This window comes from Culex pipiens, chromosome 2, assembly GCF_016801865.2.
Source record: "Culex pipiens pallens isolate TS chromosome 2, TS_CPP_V2, whole genome shotgun sequence".
Taxonomy (NCBI): Eukaryota; Metazoa; Arthropoda; class Insecta; order Diptera; family Culicidae; genus Culex; species Culex pipiens.
The window spans coordinates 159,762,546-159,783,787 of record NC_068938.1 but is presented as its reverse complement, the minus strand read 5'-3'; the positions used below and the strand labels follow the sequence as shown (position 1 = coordinate 159,783,787).

Here is a 21,242-nt window from a genome sequence, read left to right as displayed (position 1 = left end):
TTGACTTTTGTAATTTCCATTTTTCTGCCAATTGAAAACTAATATAATAGCGTTCAAATTGAGATCAGAAAATGGATGCTCTACATATTTGCAAATTGCTCATATGGTAAGATACGAGATCATAAAAAAAAACAAAATCTCCTGCGGCTCCAACACTCTGAAAGACTCAACCAGTGACTGCGACTCTGACTCCAATAAAACTCTCATGCAATTTGTTGAAAATAGCCGACTCTTACACCGGTCAGTAGGAATGTGAAAACTCAGACTCCAATTCTGAGAAAAACCTACTCTAAACCCTCATAAAATACCCGACTTCACAACCCCTAATTAATTTTCGAATATTATTCAAGTTTATGGCAAACTCAAATATATTTTTAACAGTCTTTAAAAAAACTCTTCCAATTTTTTAGGATTATTTAAAAAAGAATTTTTTGGATATTTAACAAAACTTAAAAAGAGATTATAGATTTTAAAATTTTCAAAACAAGAAAACATAGAACCATGTCAAATTGACATAGGCTCCTCATTCTTTTGATAAATGCTTTCAGACGATATGTTCAAATATAAATTAAAATATTTGGTTCCTCCCCTCTCGAGGCAGTGGCTCTTTGTGCTATCTGGAATGACGGCCCGAAATTCTCGAATCAATTAAGCAAATATTTTGATGGTTCTATGGAGGAGGGCATCTTCCAACCAGTTAAACGAGTTAACATTAGTCTCCGCGCCAAACCACAACAACATAGGATTTCTCCTCGCGTAGATATAGACTGGGGAATGGTCTGAAAAAGACATCAACATCATCATCATCCTCCAGCAACTCCAGTCCCGAAGAGTGAAGCAGAGTGCGCGAGGGGGAAAAATTGCTAAATCATAATGATGTATCAAGAAAGGGCAAAAATGGTCTCCTTCTCATATTAAATGCCTGCCGCGCATGCAAAGGGGTCTTTTGGCCCCGCACACGCCGTGAACCCCAGACCGGGGGAATTTCATAACCTTGTCATTGTTCCACCCGGCCAGCTCTTCCAGCTACTGGACAGTTCTCGATGAAATCGCAACTTATTCGTAATTTTTGAGTCATATCACGTGAAAAGCCTATTTTAAATTTTAAACAATTCTAAAAAAATCCCTCTGATTTTTTCATACGAAACAATTTCAACTATTTTTTATAATAAATTTTCACATAGATTTACCCTGCTACTTCAACTCCTTGCCCGAGTGGTCCCACTTTTTGACGGTCGTCGATGCCCTGAGAGAGTCAGCCACACACACGGGAGCATTAAGGCATTTTATTAAATTGTACACGAAGCCTGGCCAAATGACGACCCCTCGGAGACCCGCCGCCGGTCGGTAGCACACATCCACCTTGTAGAACATCGACGGCGCGGCATCGACATCTCAGAGGAAGGCCAAGGCACATAGAACATGAAACATGGAATCCATGCCCCGGGAACACCAATCTTTGTCGGGGAGTCACCTACTCCAGGCCACGAGTCTTCCGAACCCGAATCTTGAGGAGAAGATTTTTTGACCTGGTAAGAGGAGCAAGAAGGGAAAGGGAAGAATTTAATAACCCGCATTTTGGTATCATTTGCATGACATGACTCTGGTTTGGCTGTTCTTTTTTTTTGCTGGTTATGCCTCTCTCGTGATTCAATTCCGTGGAATGTACGTGGATTTACTTGATGTAACCGCTGGCACACAGGTTCCGCGCGAGATGAGGACACAGTTAGTCAGCAATGATAGCCACACGATCTCTGGAGATACTGATGCTGGAGTAACGAGCTAGCTAGAGCCAGATGGGACGGAATTGTTTTTGAGGATTATATAGCTAGGTGCTCCGTAATGTTTTGTTCTAAGTTATTTTTTCCAAAAAGAAAATAATCTTTGAAGCATGCTATCTTGTCGCACGTCACTTTTTGACGTTTCAACAAAAACGTTCTTTAATGTTTAACCTTGAATAAACAAACAATGGAGCACGCAATGTTTGGTTTTGTTTGGTTGACCATTCTGTGCATTGTTCTGAAGTTTGGCTGAATTTGATTGCTGGAGTCCCGAGCTATAATTACAAATGTTTACGGTAGTCGAGCTAGTACTTGTGTCAAACGCGTTCTGACCTGAAATCCCTTTACCCTTTGTCGCACTTGTGTCAAGATAGCACGACGGGATTCAAACTTCTTTTATATGAAAAGTGGCAAAAATGCACGGAGTTTTTTTTTCGGTTTTTATTGAATATCTCAGGATTGAAATCGAATTTTGGGGATCTGTAATGGTCAAAAGATTGATAATGGAGCACTTACAATGGAATGGATTAATGGAGCACTTTTTAAATTGCTTATGTCATAGGTAAATTTCAACGATAAAGTTATCGCGGCTCGATAACGGTAGTTCTATCGTTATCGTTATTTCGATAATTCTATCGATGATAATCTTATCGCCGATAATGGACGAAAGCTAATTTTTAAAATCATTCTACAATCGATCAGTTCAACCATATCATGTAAAATTTTCAATGCTTGCACTAAATATATATATTTTTAGAAAATCAAAGTAAAATATGTCCTAAAAATTTTTCAAAGAATATCATGTTTTTTCAAAAGTACTCACATTTTCAAAATTTACAATATGGGTATCAAACAAAGCGACATTTTGCATGCTTTTCAATTTATCAGAGTTTTTTTTTAATTACTAAAATTTTCTCAAATTACCTTATTTTTTCGAAAATACTCAAAATTTTGGTCCGCTTTGTTACGGCAGGTCCGAAACCGCGTCATCATCTCCCCTGCGAGAGCAAAGAACTCTGGCAGGGTAAAGAGATCTTCCCCGGTAACTTCTTGCTGGGCCGCATTGCCGCTACCGGCAGTGACCACGCTGGCGAACGATCGCCCCCATCCAGGAGGGAACGCTGAGCTGTCCGCTGGAACCGTACGATGACCAGCTGCCGTCACGGTTACGCTCGTACTTCGCTGAGGAGGGTGGGACGCCGCTGCTTTCTTCTTCCTCTTTTCCTGCTCCTCGAGGTAGTTTTTCCGTGCGCTGCATCCACGGTAGTTGCTGGTATGGTTACCTCCACAGTTGGCGCACTTGATGCGCGTCTTCGTTTGCTCTGCCTTGTCCCCCAAGTCCGCTTTGCACAGCAGTGCACACGCCTCAGAGAGGTGTGATTCACCGCACTTCACACAGCGGGGCGGGAGGTTGCAGTTCCGCGAGCCGTGGCCGAATTTCTGGCAACGGTGGCATTGTGCTGCGTCCGACGGGTTCTTTGAGTAGAACCGCCAGTTTACCCAAAACCCGTCCAACGCCTTAGTTCGCCGCAGGTCTTGAATCTTGACGGTGCCGCGGTCGAAGTACAACAGGTACAGTGTGTGTGTACCTGTGACTGTGGTCTTCCGCGAGAGGACTTTTATGTCACGCGGTGTTATGCCAGCACCCGAGAGGTCCTTCTTGAGGTCGGAGATCGGGCGGTATTGGTACCCCTGCAAGACGACCTAAACGGCTGTCTTCTGCACGACACTTTTTTCCGTGCACGCCCGTCGTCGTCGTCGTCGTCGGTAGTGCTACCGTCGGTGTTGCTGTTGTTGTTTTCATCGTCGCTCAGCATCTGGAACTCGTTCCTGATGGGGATGTTGGCGGATGTTGATGTGCCACTGGTGGTGGCACCGGAAGTACCGGAACGGGTTCGCACTGGTTCTCGGAACGTATCCGGGATGTAGATACTTTTTGTCGATTCCATCTGCGCTCACGCTTCCCTGCGCGATGGCGGCCGACACGGCGTTGGTTTGTTTACCTTTTTGCACACGGCCGGTAGACGAACTTCGCGGGTTTTTCGAGGCCGCACTCGAACTGCCACGGCCACGGCCGGCCTTCGGCATGCTGGAGAAGCAAACTCGCGGATAATCACAATCAAATACGGCGAAAAATTTCGAAAAAACGGTAGAGCACAGAGCACTTCACTGCTGCTTGCTCTCGTGCGTACACGGAGGTGATGAGCATTAAAAAAAAAAAAAAAAAAAAAACGTAACTTGTGAGAATTTGAGTATTTTGTGAACAATTTTGAGTACATATTTTCACTTTGAAACTACTTTATTTTCAAATTTAACATGATATGGTTGAAATAATCGATTTTAGAATGATTTTAAAAATTAGTTATCGTCCATAAGACTATCGCCGATAGAATTATCGAAATAACGATAACGATAGATTATTGTTGTCGTCCCGAGGATAATATTATCGACGATAATTTTATCGATTAAAATCACACATTATCAGAGGTAAAATTAAACCTTTTTTCTGACATAAATTATGTACCCATTTCCAGATGTAATATTATGATGATATCGAACTGTTTATTTTTTAGCCTAGCTAAAACTCCTTCTATACAGTTACGACTATCATAACCTTAAAGCCGACCAGTCAGTGTCTTCTCCCTCAAGAAACCTTTTGCGCAGGGATCACAGATTCTTTCCACGTTCGTGATTGCAGAACAAAGAACTTAATAAGCACGGCGAATATGAAACAAATAGCACTGCTGAAGAGCACTGACTGGTCACTGCCCCTAGCTGCCTGCCGGAACCAGGTGGGGGGAAACAGGAGGTAGCATTTTTGTGGGAGGTCAGTTGGTGGTGGAAATATGCCCACATCACCATCATCATCATCTTGATCATAACAGAGAGGAAGCAACAAGAGGTTTTTCTGTGGTCTGATGTTTGGAATGATGTAAATCTTACAAAAAATGCGGAAATTTTTCCCCAAAAATCACAGCTTGATTGTAAAAAGACAAATGTTAAAAAGTTAACTCCAACAATAAAAAAGAAAATCTCAACAGGTCTAGCAGCAACAGCAAAGAAGTGGAAAGAAGTCAAACACGAACTTCCAGTGCAAGACAAATGTAAATAAACGAAAACCGCTATATTGCATGCACAATGATATTCGAACAATTTAATTTCGTCTCCCCATGAACTACAACCCCCTTCCCCCCTTTCAAAGGAAGGTACCTTCGCACAGCATAAATTGAAATATATATGATCGTGAAAAACGCGACTCTCGCGCCATTCTTTCTACCCCTCTCTCTCCGGTGATGGTGCCCCAGGAACCACTTTGTCTCCAGCAGACAGCAAATATTAAACAACAATCGTATTATTATGCTTACACATAAGCCCCCGCTCACCTCCCGCGATACATCAAGTCCGGGAAGTAGTAATGCTCTGAATGGGGGTTTAGAGGAGAGGAGGGGACATCAACCGAACAACGAGTTTAATATTGAGATGCCTTCTGTCTATATGGGATGAATCGAAACCCCTTTCGCGCTGGGATGCACTGCAAAAAAAAACACAGTGATTTCAACTGGATTGGGATTCAAAGTAGAAAGCACCATTTGCCAAAACTGCGGTATGTATTAATGTTCATTGAAACATTCCTTTTGGAAATTTAAAACCATGTCATATTATTTTAAATAATATTTTAGTTTGGAAAATATCACCAGTTATGTAGGTCCGAGCCGGGATTTGAACCCCGATCTACCGCTTACGAGACGGAAACGTTGCCACTAGGCTACGAGGCTCGGAACAAGAACAATTGATGTTTTAAAATACAACAAAGATAGAATGCATATAGGCATAGGCATACCATTTGAATGTAAAAGAAATGTTATTATTATAAGAAAGTTCAATAAACACATATTCAATTAACAAAAAAAGGTGTTTAAAAACCAAATGTCATGAAATTTAACACACCAATTTGAACCAGTATATTTTATGAAGTAGATTTAATAAAATCTATTGAATTTGAGCTCAATAGCAATTTTATATTAGCAATTTAATCTGCATCTTAAAAAATGTCTATTTTTTTTTGTAAAAAATAATTCATTAATCTAATATCATATAATCAGCTTTTTAAATATTTAAAGTGATCATAAATCACACCAATCTTTACAATAATTTTTTGTCGATACTTTCGATACGGTAGAATTAAAATTATATCAAAATTTTAATTTAAAGTTCAATGATACAATTTGGTAGTTGAAAAATCGGTGAGGTTTAGATCGGTAAACCAACAGAAAATCGTTAACGACGATGAAAAAAATGAGCTTCATTGCCGAATTTCGGTATTTTTTTACCAACTTCGGTATTTTCAGTTTACCGAACTGTTCAGCAATTGAAAAATCGGTAAATTTTACCGAATTCGGTTTTACAAATCTAAGTGTGTAAGAGTTGATAAAAGCTGCGACATTAAAAAATGAAAGACCGTAGACAACTAGGGTGACAATAAAAAAAAATCGTCATGAGGATCGATTCTTTGGGTTAAAATAAGTAACTTTACCAAATTTGAGTCAAATCGGTCAAGGTTTAAGGGTCGCTAAAGATCATTAAAGTTGAAGAATTTAAGCGATATTTAACAACATTACTTGGAGGCCTAAAAAACGCTAATATGTCAAATTGGCGCTTACGTCACTTCGTCGTATTAAGGCAGTAGAGCTCACTTCTTTTTTTAATATCTTAGACAATTTCTAACGAAATTTTATAAAATTCAACTTTCCGTTGACAACTTGGAAAGGCTTTCGTAGCAGTGAAATATATCAATGCATGAAATTAATTAAGAGATTTGCAACTGAAAAAAAAAACGATAAAATGATTTATTAATCAACCGTTAACTCGTTTCAAAAATAAATTTCAAAATCCGAAAAAAATATAAAAAATCCGGATTTTTTTAGCAATTCGTCTGCTGTGTGCTATCTTATGACATAGACAAAACACTACAAGATGCTTAAACTCAATTTTTGGAACTCGTTTCCGTTTCCCGGATATTGCAATACACACTTGTAACATAGACCAATTTATCATCAAAATGATCGTTTGGAAAAAAAAAATCTTGTTTTTCACAAATTTATGATCATATACATTTTCTAAAGGTAATGCAATCTTTTGTTTTTGAAAATATACTGATTAAGTTGGTTAAACTATTGAATTATGCATATTTAAGTTTGTATGGGAATTCTGTGCACACTTGTGACACGTAGTACAATTTTACTTTCGAAACACACTTGTGACACGTGCTTTTCAGATTTTTGTTTACATGATTTACTGTATCGATTAACTGGTGTAACTTATTAGTTGAAACTTGGAGCGTTTGTTTAGCGATAGTATACGATCCGATTGCTACAAAAAGTTTGACTCTATCATTCATAGTTTTGATAAAATTTATCGTCAGACTTTAAAAATCGATTTTCTCCAATAGTACTAAATCAGCGATTCTCAACGGGGGTACCGAGCCTACTTGATTTACATGCCAGGGGTGGTTGAGAATCGCTGTACTAAATGGTCGGTGTCACAAGATAGCACACAACAGATGAAATACAGTTAAAAAATCATAGTGCATAGTGATTTTTTAGTAAAATAAATGCAAAATATCGATGATATCATAATAATACATTCACTCAAAGAATGACAAGTCTTTTTCCGAACTGTGGTGCCTAAATTTTAAATCCTTAAGGTTAAAAATTTCCAATCTGAATGAAAATGCCAAAAAACTTATAAAAAATGCATTTGAAATATTAAGAATCGATTGTGTGAGTTTTTTTTTTTACTTTTTTTCAATTTTATTTCGATTTTTATCATTAAGTTTTTGCCCTCCTTATTTTTAAGAAAATTTGAAAGGAGACAGGAGACAAACACTTTCAACAAACGTTGAATTAGTCTTTCCTGATAAATTACAAGAAATCAAGCACTTTCCTAAGGGACCATCCATAAACAACGGGGACACTATTTTTTGAAATCGCGTGTACTATCGCCCATCCCAAGTGACCACGTGGTTTATGGATGGCCACAAAAAGAAATAATTTCAATATTGTCAAAGTAATGTTGCACTGTATGGTATCAAATAATTTATTTATTTTCATTTCTTGAGAAATCTGCAATAAATTAATGCTTTTAAATATTTGGGAAAATGAGTTGTTTTCATTCACAGCAAAATAGTTCCATGACTTATTTCACAAACTTTATTCTGAGTAAGAAAAAAAAGTTTTTTTACAGTGCTAATATCAAAACCACAACCAAACAGGACAGAAACCGAAGCAACATGATTTTGCATGCGCGCAGTCAGTCATCGATGGGACGAGCATACTTCAAGTGGGGGGGAAAGACCAAGATGGAGCATGGGGCAAGATTGTGATGGTTTTTGACTGACTGCTGGCCACCTCACCGCCACAATCCGCACGATGCCCATATCCAGGCTGACCGGCGGAGGTCGTGGCTTGCAAATAATGGTGCGAAATCGACGCGAAGGTAGAAGCGGAAAACGATGCTGCTGAGAAAGACATGAAACATGAGAGTTTTACAACTTTATCAATTACTCCGGCGGGAAACTATTTGTGAACTTGTGAATGGTGGCAATGGTTCAGGGTTGTATGGTTGGGAGTGGTTTCTGACTTTTTATTACTAAATTTAATCAGCAATATTTGTGTTTTTTTTTGAATTACTCACTAATGCAAATACTTTCTTCTGTAATTTTACCATGTACAAAAAGTGATAAGTATCACCCCCGGGGAGATTCATCTTCAAGTGCACAACAGCGTCGATCGACCGTGTAGCAGCCAACAGTTTCCACGTCCCGAGAAGAAAATGAGTTCTGAGGATATCGACACCAAAGCATCATCATCACCCTGGGAGGACCGTTTGCCATGGATACGACGTGGACCACCGCCAGAGTCGTTAGTTGCTGCTGCTGCTACTATTTCACACTTAAGTGCGAACGAGAAATTCGAGCCGACTTCAAAGAGACACTTTGTAACCGATTTCAATTTGCTAAATTATTTTGCCGGCGTTTTTTCAGTCACTTTTTAGAAGATGCCGACGAGGAGCTGAAGGGCCCTTGGCTCGGAGAGGTTCCTTCCAATATCGAAAAAGTAATCGAATTTCCCGGCAAAACACAATAAAACTATGCGATGCCGACACACCAACTCACGTGGGCACGTGGACACGTGGACCTTTACTGGTGGTGATGATGGTGGGAAAATGGTTTTGTCCCTTTTCCATGGAGGGCACTCTCGATTTCATTTTTCCAAGAGATTGAACGACCAGATTAAGGGGGTTGATCGGATCAGCTCGGTCGGATCGGATTCTTGCACTTGTGGATATCGAGGGGGAGGCGATGCATGCCCGGAGATGGGCACGCTGTTAGAAAATGAAAACCGCTTCATCTGATGGAATCTTTTAATGAAAATTGCCAATCAGAGAGCGGGTAATGTTAAAGTGAAAGTAGCGAGCACGCTCATCCATTTTACATTCAAAAGTTTTACAAAAATACTAGTTTGAATAGTGAGAATCAGAACTCCTGCCATAGAAACGAGAACTTCCTCAAATTTAGAAAGGAACACAAATTTTCAAAATTCACCTGAAATAGTTATAACAGCCCGAAACCGTAATCAACCAGCAGAAAAACGCGTTTTACTGACCGCAATCCAGTACGCATCAGCTCCAACTGGAGAGGAAATGAGTTTCCGAAGTTGTTCATGTGCAATGAGCTGGAAAGAGAACTGGGCCCCCAACAACCATCCGGAGTAACCGCGAGCTAGAATTTGAGGGTTCCACCGGTTGGGCTCACCACCGACGTCTCGATGTCATTGTCAGTGGTAGACCAAAAACCAGTAGAGTCGGCGGTGGAAAATCGGAAAAAACCTGCCTTCCTCTTGAGAATTTCTGGTCCATCGGATCCGTTACGGATTTGGGTTTGGCTCTTGTGGTCTCTGGGTAATGATTTGTTAATTTGTTATTTAGGTTGGATTTGCTATGTATTTCACCAAAAGTAATAATCCCTTTTCACAAACGTCCTTCAATTTCTCGGCTATGCTTGACTGGTTAACCATAGTCCCTACGACAATCCCCCCAAGCGTTAAATCATAACTGTTGCATTTTTGCACACGTGTTTGCCGCGGAGGGGAGTTTCATCATCCACCAAGTCAGCCAGCATAAATGAACCCCAAGTCCTCATTCAAATCGTACGTGTTCCTTTCGCTAGTCCCTCATTCAGCCAGCAACCAACCAGCATCAGCAAATTCCTTGATATGATTTTCCACCACAAACCATTACAGTTATTCTGTTTGCTGGTTATGTTTCTTTTTTTCATTCATTTTTTTTTTTTTGTTTTGCATTGCATTGCAGCATGTGTGTCTAGGTAACTCATCTTTGGCCCCCGGACCAGAAGAATGATTTCCCTCTCACCTGCATTGTGTGCCGTGGCGTCACGACGACAGTACAGGTCAAAATATTATACCTGCTATTTTGTAGTACTGCGGAGTCGGCTAGCTTTTGAGGGGATTCTGTCTACGACTCCAAATCCGGCTTCTGGAGATTAAGCGATTGATATTAATTGAAATAGCTAGTGTGCACGAGCAATCCTTTTGTTGACCATAAAAAACTTTTGAATCATATTATGGCTCAAGAGGCACCTGAAACCAATACTTTATTTTACTTACACAAAAATATAAAAAGGGAAAAATCATGTTTTAACATCGGGCATCTAAATTTGGCATATCTGTTCAATACCATTTCCCAGAGTGCTATTCCCTAGACATTCATATGCAAGAATGGACCACTCCCAAGATTACTTTTCCCCAGAATGACCTATGTATGTATGTATGTATGATCCCCATACCCGCAGGCAACTTGGTCCCGAAACACATGTGAGCGCTAGGTGAACAATTCGATCATCTTTTACTCCGTAATCTGTACACCCACGTGCATAAGTTTTTTTGCACGAATTTTAGTGCTACAAATACCGGCGCAAAGAATAAAAAGAAACCCCTTTCCCCTCCCCAAGCACCGGAAATTTGTAGCGGGTGTAGGGACACTTTGTATAGACGCCCTTGCTCCCATCACGTCACTGAGGGTATGGAGCGACGAGAAATTAATAAGCATGCCCCCCTAGTCGAACCTTCATTAGAGAAGCAGGCAATCCACAACTCACAGCGAACGACCAAAGGAACACCCTACCGCGTATATAGTAATATTGGCGTGGTTTGTCTTTACTGAAGTGTATGGATGTTAGAGTGAATGAAAGTGTCAATTGAAAATAAAAATGGAAAGCTCTCACCAAATACGAAGAATCTTGGATACAGCTCAATTTCGAACGCCTCGCAACATGACACTTGAAACTTCACAAATCTTGAATTCCTTGATCAGCAGAACCTCCGGCAGCAGTCCTGGTACCGCACGAATTACTGCAAGCGACCCACAACTTTAAAGTGGCTGGATGATGAACGCCACCCACATCTGCTTCGACACGGGAACGCTTAAGCTGGTGGCCACTTCGTGGCCACTTTCTTGTTGCTGCTGACATCTCCTTCCGGTGGAGCAACTCTTACGAGTCGTGGAAGACGTATTTCAAAAATTTCACAAAAAATTCTGCTTGTCACTTCTACCAATGTCTTGAAGCGGAAATATGAACGAGATCTTCGGATTTTGCGAAACTTTTCACTTTTGAAGACAATTAAAAAGGTTAAAAAATGACAGCAATCAAAAACGCGACCGACCACGGACACAGATTCACTTTTCCCCAGAATGACCTATACCCTAGAACTATGAAGAGAGAGATACAATTATTTGATTAGTTTAAAAAAATATCAGAAGGTTTAGAGATTCGAATATACCACAAAGAAAAGTAAATCTCTATGAGTTTCAATATTTAATAGGGTGGGTCATTTTTTCGAAAGTGCTCGGATCCGGCTGAAATAATGTCCATCTTGTAGAGGGTACCCATAGGGACTCTCATACCAAATTTGAGCTCATTTGGTTGAAAACTGGCTTGTCGCTCGGGGGTTGAAGTTTACATGGAAATTCCTATGGGAAATGTGTGATTTTACTTCAAACGCTCCTACAAGCTAAGCGACAAACTTTATTCCACACTTACACTAGGTAGCCGTGTCGGGAGTGGTCCAAGGAACATTTTTTTCTAAGGGTTCATGGTCATCCGTTCAACCCTGAGCTTGCGCAAAGCCGAAACATCCGGTGACGCCGGAATTCTTCGAAATCTCAGTTTTAAAGGTCAACGCATGCTACAAACTATGACAGAAGCATCGTTTGAATGAATGGAAAACGCGACGCCAAACGTCAACTCACTGTTTGGAAGCAAATGTAAGGGTTTGCGCTTTTCCAACAAAGTGTTTTTTTTTTCTTGAAAAATAAAATGGTTTTCAATAGGCAATTTGAAAATAAACATGGCCTCCGAACCCGAGTTCGTCGTTGAGCGTGTCGTTACAAAGAGAACTCGGCGCTAAAAGGTCCAGTTTCAGATCAAGTGGAAGTGTTGCGAGGATTCTGAAAACACCTGGGAACCGGAGGAAAATCTCAACTGCCAGGATCTTCTGGAGAAATTTGCAAGCGAGGAGGGCGAATAGCGGGTCAGCCGCGACAAGCGAACATGGATCGGGTCGAAGAAGATGGGGGGGCCTCCGGCGATTCCAGTCAAACAAATGAAAGCCAAAAATGGATTCGAAAAGGACACGTGGCGGAGAAGTTGGAAGGAGTGCCTGAAGAGGACAGCGACGAGGTGGAACTGGTCCAGTCCAGAATGGTCCGCCTGCACGTTCCGGAGCTTTGATTTCTACGAGAGCCATATCATCAACGCGGCCAAGATAAGCGTTCAAGTGATACAAAGTTGAAGATATTTAGTAAACTTCAATAAAATAACTTTTATTGGTCTAAAAAATAAAAAAATAAAAAAGCTTTACTTTCTTAGTTTGTTTTTTACAAATAAAAATATTATCCTGATAAACCGATGCTAACCGCTTCGATAAGGTCAATTAAAACATGTCCTGTCCATCCCGATGGCTCTTCCGGTGAACATCTCGCCGACGATGCCGCTGGACTTGCCAGACGAACCCCAAGCCGGCTATTCCGCTGGCCCTGTGCGTCGAGCAACCACTTCCATCCACGAATTCCAACCGTAACTACCTGTACCATGTCCTCCCTCGCCGTTGATTCCACTGCCCCAAGGCGACGATTAACTGTTTCCTTCCAGGAAGTCCGAACGCAAAAAAGGTTTTTTTATTCAATTATGTTTCTTGCATTACATAATTCTCTCTAGAAATAAGCATGAAAGAATTATGAATAATTAGTTATTTAATGCAAAAAGTAAAACCCACAATACTGAACCCTTTATTTTGCTAACATTTGAGTGATTTGACGTTTGGCGTCGCGTTTTCCATTCATTCAAACGATGCTTCTGTCATAGTTTGTAGCATGCGTTGACCGTTAAAACTGAGATTTCGAAGAATTCCGGCGTCGCCGGATGTTTCGGCTTTGCGCAAGCTCAGGGTTGAACGGATGACCATGAACCCTTAGAGAAAAATGTTCCTTGGACCACCCCCGACACGGCTACCTAGTGTAAGTGTGGACTAAAGTTTGTCGCTTAGCTTGTAGGAGCGTTTGAAGTAAAATCACACATTTCCCATAGGAATTTCCATGTAAACTTCAACCCCCGAGCGACAAGCCAGTTTTCAACCAAATGAGCTCAAATTTGGTATGAGAGTCCCTATGGGTACCCTCTACAAGATGGACATTATTTCAGCCGGATCCGAGCACTTTCGAAAAAAATGACCCACCCTAATATTTATTCTCTTAAGAATTTATCCCAATTTTGCAAAAAACAAAAACAACAACAATACATTTTTTTGTGGAATGGTTCATTCTGGATAATGGCCATTCTTGCGAATGGATTTCTGTAGACATGCATTCTGGAAATGGTCTATTCTGGCATATCGACCCTGACGGTCGATTACAGCTGAGTAGTTCTCTAAGATTTCGCCCATTTTTTCGCGGAATGATTTTTTGATTTTAATTTTCTGCTTTGAATTCAAAATTATCTATTTTAACACCTTTTTCAAAGGTGATTTAAAATTTCGAAATTATTTTCATTGAAAAGAAGAAAAGAAAGAAGATTTTTCAGCTATTCAAATTTTTTGAGAGGCATTATCTCAGGTCAGAAACTGATTGCCTGATTTATAGAGCTCCACAAAACAAATTATAGGAAATTTTCTCAGCTTTTCAAAAACATTTTTCTCAGAGGTTCCTTTCTTTCAAGAAGTATTTTTAAAATGCAAAAAAAATACTCATACATTGCTATAACTTGAGAACGGTACATTTTATCAAAAAAATTTTTATAGATGGTACTTTTCGATTGCAAATTCAATTTTGCTTTAAATAATTGGTGAAGTAAGTTTTTGACCAGGTTTTTTTTATTCATATCTCTTAAGCCAGATATAACATACAAAAAATCAAAAATTGAAAAAGCGTATCTTGGGAATTTAACTTTTAATCATATAAAGTCAAATAAATAAATAAGATTTTATTCCGTGTACCGTCATCAGATACAGAATTTCATACATTTACATAGGGGCCATCCATAAACAACGTGGACACTTACGGAAGGGGGAGGGGTTGAAATTTCCAAGAAAGTGTCCACGTGGTCCCATACTTTTTAAGTATGACCGATTTTTTGCAAATACTCAAAATTTTCACAAAATTACGTATTTTCGAAAAAGTACTGTAATTTAAGTTATTTACAATATGGGTATCAAATGATCGGATTTTTTTCATTCATTTCGAAAGATACAGTAGTTTTTGTGAAATCCTGAAAAAAAATACAAAACTACATATTTTCGTAAACATATTTAAATTTTTTTTTTTAAATATGAATAACAAATGGTTTGGAGTTTTCCAAACATTTTTGAAATTTTGACACAATTTTTTGAAAATACTCAATTTTTTCACAAAACTACGTACTATCGAAAAAATACTCAACATTTAAATTTTTACAGTATGGGTAACAAATAATCGGACATTTTCTCGAAAGTTTTTAAACAATTTTTAGAAAATACAAAAAAATATCGCAAAACTATGTTTTTTCGAAAAAGTCTTAAAAATTTTCACTCATTCTCTCGTTTTCTTCTCTCTCATCTTTATATTTCGAAATACATTTCGATATATTTCAACATACATTTCGATATATTTCGACATACATTTCGAAAGCTAAATTCAGATTTTTGAAAACACTAAAATTATTCACGAAACTACGTATTTTCGAAAAAGTGCTAAAAAATTCAGTTTTAACAATATTGGTATCAAATCGGGATTTTTTCATACATTTTGAAAGTTATAATATTATTTGTGAAATACTCATAATTTCCACAAAACTACGTATTTTCGTAAAAACATAAAAATTACAGTTTTTTACAATACGGATATCAAATGATCGGCCATATTTTAAACATTTCGAAAGTTATTACACAACTTTTGAACACACTCAAATTTTTCACAATCCTACGTATTTTCGAAAAAGTACTAAAATTTTTCTCTCTTTCTCTTTTTCTCGTTTTTCGTCTCTCTCTCCCTTGTTTTTGCTGCGTGGAGTCAGAGGTCATTTCAATGCGAACATGGGAGCGGAATCTCGGTAGTATGTCAAACGACCGTTCTCTGAGCGAATTGTTAAGGGAGATCAATGACTGTGTGAGTGACTTTGCGTAGTAGTATTAAAGTTATTCAAATAGTTGTACAAAAACTTCATTTCCAAAGAAAGGTTTATCCGTCAAAACAAGAAGTTTTGTCTAAGTGATTCGAACCAGGGACCTTAGACATACTGTTTTAATGACTTAACTGTCACGGCCATGGTAAATCAAAAGTGCTCAGAGGTCGATGTATGACTCTCGTTGGGAATTTACTGTTTCAATTAACGAATGAACATGAACACATATGTTTTCATACAATTTGATGAAAATAAGTTTACCCAAAGCGTGATTTTTCGAAAAATAAATGTTTGTAAAAGTCGTTAAAAATAATCGATGAAATACTTTAAAGACATTTCTTTTTATTAAATTCAGACTGGAATTTAAAAAGCACACACATTTCTCGTAAATTGTAACGATTTCACAATATATAGTAACTAAAATCTTAAAAAATATATGTTTCTTAAAAATCAGAAAACTTACAAAATATTTATTATTTATTATTATTGTAATTGCCAATTTAGTTTAACAAGTTAGGATGAACCAGGGCTGAGCTGTAGGTTAGTCGAGGTTAGTCGTCGACTAACAAGTTCTTTAACAAAAATGTCGCCCTCCTTAAACCATTTGGCGCCCTCAACAGGGCCCAAGAGAAACTTTGCATTTTGCAAATTTGCTAAGTTGCCAAGTTGCGCCGCGAAACGCTGCCGCGTTTGTTTTGAATCAACTAGCAGTGCTCTTCAACGTGTTCCGTTTTGATGATTCTTTCCTTTTTCTAGATGCTGCTACGTTGCTGTTCGCTCTGTTCACACTGTTCGTTTTATGCATCGCTAGCATACAATGACCGGTGTTATGGTATATCAGGGTCTGATCTGTGTTTGAAATATTTTTTGTTCGCTGCGATGATTTAATTTATTGCGGCTGGAGTGGCTATTTTTGCCAAATCATTAATAAAATTACCTTTAGTAGGGGTGCAATCTGGTCAAAATGATTTTTTTTATGGAATTTGCAATTCCTCAGTCTTTTTAATGAAACTTAATTATGTTTAAAGGGTAGAGTAGGATACATCTGAAATATCACATTCCAAGAACAAAACCCGCGATTTTGGCAGCTTTATATATGTGGGGTACAGTTTTCACCAAAAATGATTTTTCAAAAAATCAACCTTCTAAGGCGTCATCCATAAAGTACGTCACGCTCTTAGGGGTTTGGCGAAACGTGACAAAGTGTGTCAAGGGGGGGGAGGGGGTTCAGATCAGCGTGACGTACCGTTAGATTTATTTTTCTTTTAATTTGTCCTAAACAACCAACCGCAATGCCAAAAAGCTTGAAATAGAAAGCAATTCTAAAACGCATCCGTAGCCAACTCAAAAATAGGTTTGTGCAAACTTGATTCTAAGTACACGGTTTAAGCGTGTGAAATCAATACACACGATTATCGAGAAATTAAAAGTGCAACATGGAGTTAAAGTTTCTGTCAAGCTTCTGTGAAGTTTACCATGACAGTTGCGAAAGTTTAACTCCATGTTACCGACTCACATCTCTCTTTTTAATTTCTCGATAGAATTTTTGAATTTTCATGAGTTTCGTCAGATTATTAGTATGCTTCATTGAGAGTGTACTCAGTTGACAGCTACAATTTTAAATTTTCAACTGTTCTTTTGACGTGTGCGGCGCAAATTGAGCGGAAGTTTTTTTTAAACCAAGTGCAAAGAACGACTTAAAAATGGACCACAACGAAATGTTTGGTGACCTTTTCAAGGCTTTCGTTAAAGCGTATCCCGAGAAGAAGAAATCTGCGTGCCAAGCAGAGGCGATCCTCTTTTGGAACCAGCTCAAAACATCTGAACCGAAGGACAAACTTCCGGAACTCGTAAGGTCAAAAATTCAGCAGCTTGAAGCGCTGGCGCTTGGACGGCAGGGAGCTTTAATGAAGTTCTGGGGGAAGGCTGCAAGCGCTGCTAGCCCAACTCCTGCGGTATCGCAGTCGAGGGCGTCTCCATCGGAACATGGAGCATCGGGGTCCGGACAGTCGAGCCAAAAAGGCGAAGCAAAAATAGCGCAGCCAAGTTCCGCGAGCTGTTTGAAGCGACCTGCGCCAGTCCAGCAGAAAATCTCGGAAGAGCTGAACGAGGTTACAGCCCAAGTGCTGCGGATGAAAGAGCGCGAATCTGCGGGATTGAAGCAGGTAAGTTAAAAACTTACTTAATCCACCTATGTGGTTGGAGCCTTCCTTACTCATTACCAACAATGACTGATATGATGGGGTTGTATACAAATTTCATCTATTTTTAAGATCCGGCTTCCAAAAAGTACATCGATATCACTTAAGTGGCCATATCTCGAGACAGGGTTGCCAGATCTTCAATGTTTTGGACTCGTTGGAAAGGTCTTTTGATAACCTAACCAACGATGTGTCGGATAGTGGATCCGGACATAGTTTACATACATTTAAGTGAGATCCGGCTTCAAAAAAGTACATAAATGTCACTTAAGTGACCATATCTCGAGACAGGGTTGCCAGATCTTCAATGTTTTGGACTCGTTAGAAAGGTCTTTTGATAACCTATCCAACGATGGGTCAAATGGAGGATCCGGACATAGTTTACATACATTTAAGTGAGATCCGGCTTCAAAAAAGTACATAAATGTCACTTAAGTGACCATATCTCGAGACAGGGTTGCCAGATCTTCAATGTTTTGGACTCGTTGGAAAGGTCTTTTGATAACCTAACCAACGATGTGTTGGAGTGTGGATCCGGACATAGTTTACATACATTTAAGTGAGATCCGGCTTCAAAAAAGTACATAAATGTCACTTAAGTGACCATATCTCGAGACAGGGTTGCCAATGTTTTGGACTCGTTGGAAAGGTCTTTTGATAACCTAACCAACGATGGGTCGGATGGTGGAGCCGGACATAGTTTACATACATTTAAGTGAGATCCGGCTTCCAAAAAGTACATCAATATCACTTAAGTGGCCATATCGAGAGACAGGGTTGCCAGATCTTCAATGTTTTGGACTCGTTGGAAAGGTCTTTTGATAACCTAACTAACGATGGGTCGGATGGTGGATCCGGACATAGTTTACATACATTTAAGTGTGATCCAGATATATGTGAAAACACATTTTTATACATAACTTTTGAACTACTTATCGAAACTTCAATCTGTATAAAACTCGATCTATGGGACCCTAAACCAAGTCGAATGCAACAGGTTCGGGTCAAATCGGTTCAGCCAGTGCCGAGAAACATGAGCTAGTTTGTTGGTCACATACATACATACACACACACATACACACACACATACACACACACATACACACACACATACACACACACATACACACACATATACACACAGACATTTGTTCAGTTTTCGATTCTGAGTCGATATGTATACATGAAGGTGGGTCTACGACGTTTTTATACAAAGTTCATTTTTAGAGCAGGATTATAGCCTTACCTCAGTGAGGAAGGCAAAAAGCTGGGTTTTTACACCTCTAAAATAAAATATGTTTATATTCTCAGCCAAGTTCCTGTCAGTAAGATCAAACATCGGCCGTCCACGCCTGGAAGAGCAGCAAACAGATTTATTGAAGGCCATCTGTGATATCGCGATCTACGGTTCGGCGGCTCAGGACAAGCGACAGTTTGAAGCGATTCGAAGTATTCATACATTGGACGAACTCAAAGATGCGCTGTTCCACCAAGGTTTCAAGCTGAGTAGATCTGCAACCTACTTACGATTGCTGCCACGTAGATCGAACACTGCGGAAGGGGGACGTCACGTCAATCCAGTTCCGGTCAAACTGCAAAAAGCCACTAACACCAAGCACCATGATCATTCAGATGGTCGATTTTGCACGTCTACAATTCGGTCTCTGGAAGAGCTCTCTTCACTGCTAGGACCGGAAGAGGTTGCATTTCTAAGCCAGGACGACAAAGCGCGAGTTGTAATCGGTTTAACAGCCGCAAACAAACAGTCCCCATTCTTGATGCACATCGAATACCGAGTTAAACTTCCAGACCACAACTGGGTCGTCGCACAGCGACACAAGCTTATCCCATCAGTCACCGCTGGAATAATTATCAAGAAAAATGGATTGGGAAAGCCGGAGGCTGTTGGGTATTCCGGTCCGACATACGTTGGAATCCGCTCCGGAAAGCACTCGTCGTCAACCGCGTATTCTCATGCACTGGATTTCAAACGATTGACCGAGCTGGAAGAATTTGCGCCGATCTTGCGTCATGATGGGATCATCAAACCCGTGGTTGTGATTGTGGTGGATGGTGGGCCTGACGAAAACCCGCGCTATCGCAAGGTTATTCAGGTCGCCATCCACCACTTTCTTGAACATAACCTTGATGCCATATTCATCGCGACTAACGCGCCGGGAAGAAGTGCCTTCAACCGGGTCGAAAGACGGATGTCCCCGTTAAGCCGAGAGCTAGCAGGTCTAATCCTCCCTCACGATCATTATGGATCACATCTAGACTCACAAATGCGGACCACAGATGAACATTTGGAGCGGCAGAATTTCAAGTTCGCTGGAAAAACGCTTGCGGAGGTTTGGGGTGGGCTGATCATTGATGGATATCCGACGGTTGCTGAATTTATTGAGCCAGAAGCGTCAGAAGTTGACCCCGAATCGTTGGACCAATGCTGGTTTTCGAACCACGTTCGAACCAGCCAATACATGCTCCAGATTGTGAAGTGTGATAATAGGTAAATTTAGCATATATTAATTTAAAACAATAATAATTAAAACATTTTTTTGCATTTTATTTCAGATCCTGCTGTTCGCCACTGCGAAGCTCTTTGTCGACGGTACTTCCTGGACGGTTTCTTCCTCCACCAATTCCGCTTATCCACTCGTCCGATGGACTAAAAGCGGCAGGAAAGGATGACCACCAACACTTTCCATCTTTGTTTGTCGCCATTTCACTCGACGTTTCGAAGATCCTACCAAAATCTTATCTTGGGTTCAAGAAAATCCCGTATGATCTGTTTTGCCCTTCTCAGACCAATCTGGTCAACGATCGGATCTGTACGACCTGTGGACTGTACCATGCGTCTCTAGTTATGCTTAAGGAGCATAAAAAAGAGCACAAAGTTACGGCAGCGACGAAGAAGATTCGTTCCAAGCGTGTCGTGACCAGACGACGAAATGAGCTATTAGTGGCGACAGCGGACGGCGGTGATCTTGACTGGCTGGATAGTGATACAGTTGATCTCACTGGTATCCCCATGGATTGGGCAGAAGGTGTTGAGAACTTAAACGATTCACATCCCATAATTGATATCGAAAAACATCTGCTAAATCCTTGGGGTGAAGATTAGCATTGCTAGATTGATTTGCGTTGACTGCTGAAACGATGATATTATATTGTTATAACAATGAAATAAAAACAACTTGAAATAAGATAACTTCGTTTTTTTAAATAAGATTTTTCTATTGGCTGGGGGAGGGGGGGGGGGTCATGTTATGTGACGTACTTTTATAGGGGGGGTAATATGAAGCGTGACAAAGTGTGACATGGGGGGGAGGGGGGGTTAAAAATCGCCCGATTTAGCGTGACATACTTTATGGATGACGCCTAATATGTTCTTTGAAATGGGTCGATTCCTTTGAAAGAGTAACACTGCTGAGTTACTTGTTTTGATCATTGCTTCGTATTAGAGCATTATTTTAGTTTCAATTTTTAAACGATTCATCAAATTCCATCATATTTTTGGAAAATGTTAGT

General features: G+C 39.8%; 1 protein-coding gene across 1 annotated transcript; it reads left to right on the top strand.

Moving 5' to 3' along the window:
* The first annotated feature begins 18,221 nt into the window (after positions 1–18,221).
* Positions 18,222–20,969, top strand: LOC120428765 (uncharacterized). The gene is made up of 2 exons (XM_039593847.2): positions 18,222–20,220; positions 20,286–20,969. Exons 1-2 carry the CDS (start codon positions 19,007–19,009, stop codon positions 20,833–20,835), a joined length of 1,764 nt encoding a protein of 587 aa, XP_039449781.1. The 5' UTR covers positions 18,222–19,006; the 3' UTR covers positions 20,836–20,969.
* Positions 20,970–21,242: the final 273 nt, after the last annotated feature.

Bases quoted from the DNA above. Each gene is read 5' to 3' on its own strand.
- LOC120428765 (XM_039593847.2), top strand. From the start codon at position 19,007: ATGTTTATATTCTCAGCCAAGTTCCTGTCAGTAAGATCAAACATCGGC. The intron at 20,221-20,285 runs GTAAATTTAGCA...ATTTTATTTCAG, and splicing joins ATTGTGAAGTGTGATAATAG to ATCCTGCTGTTCGCCACTGC.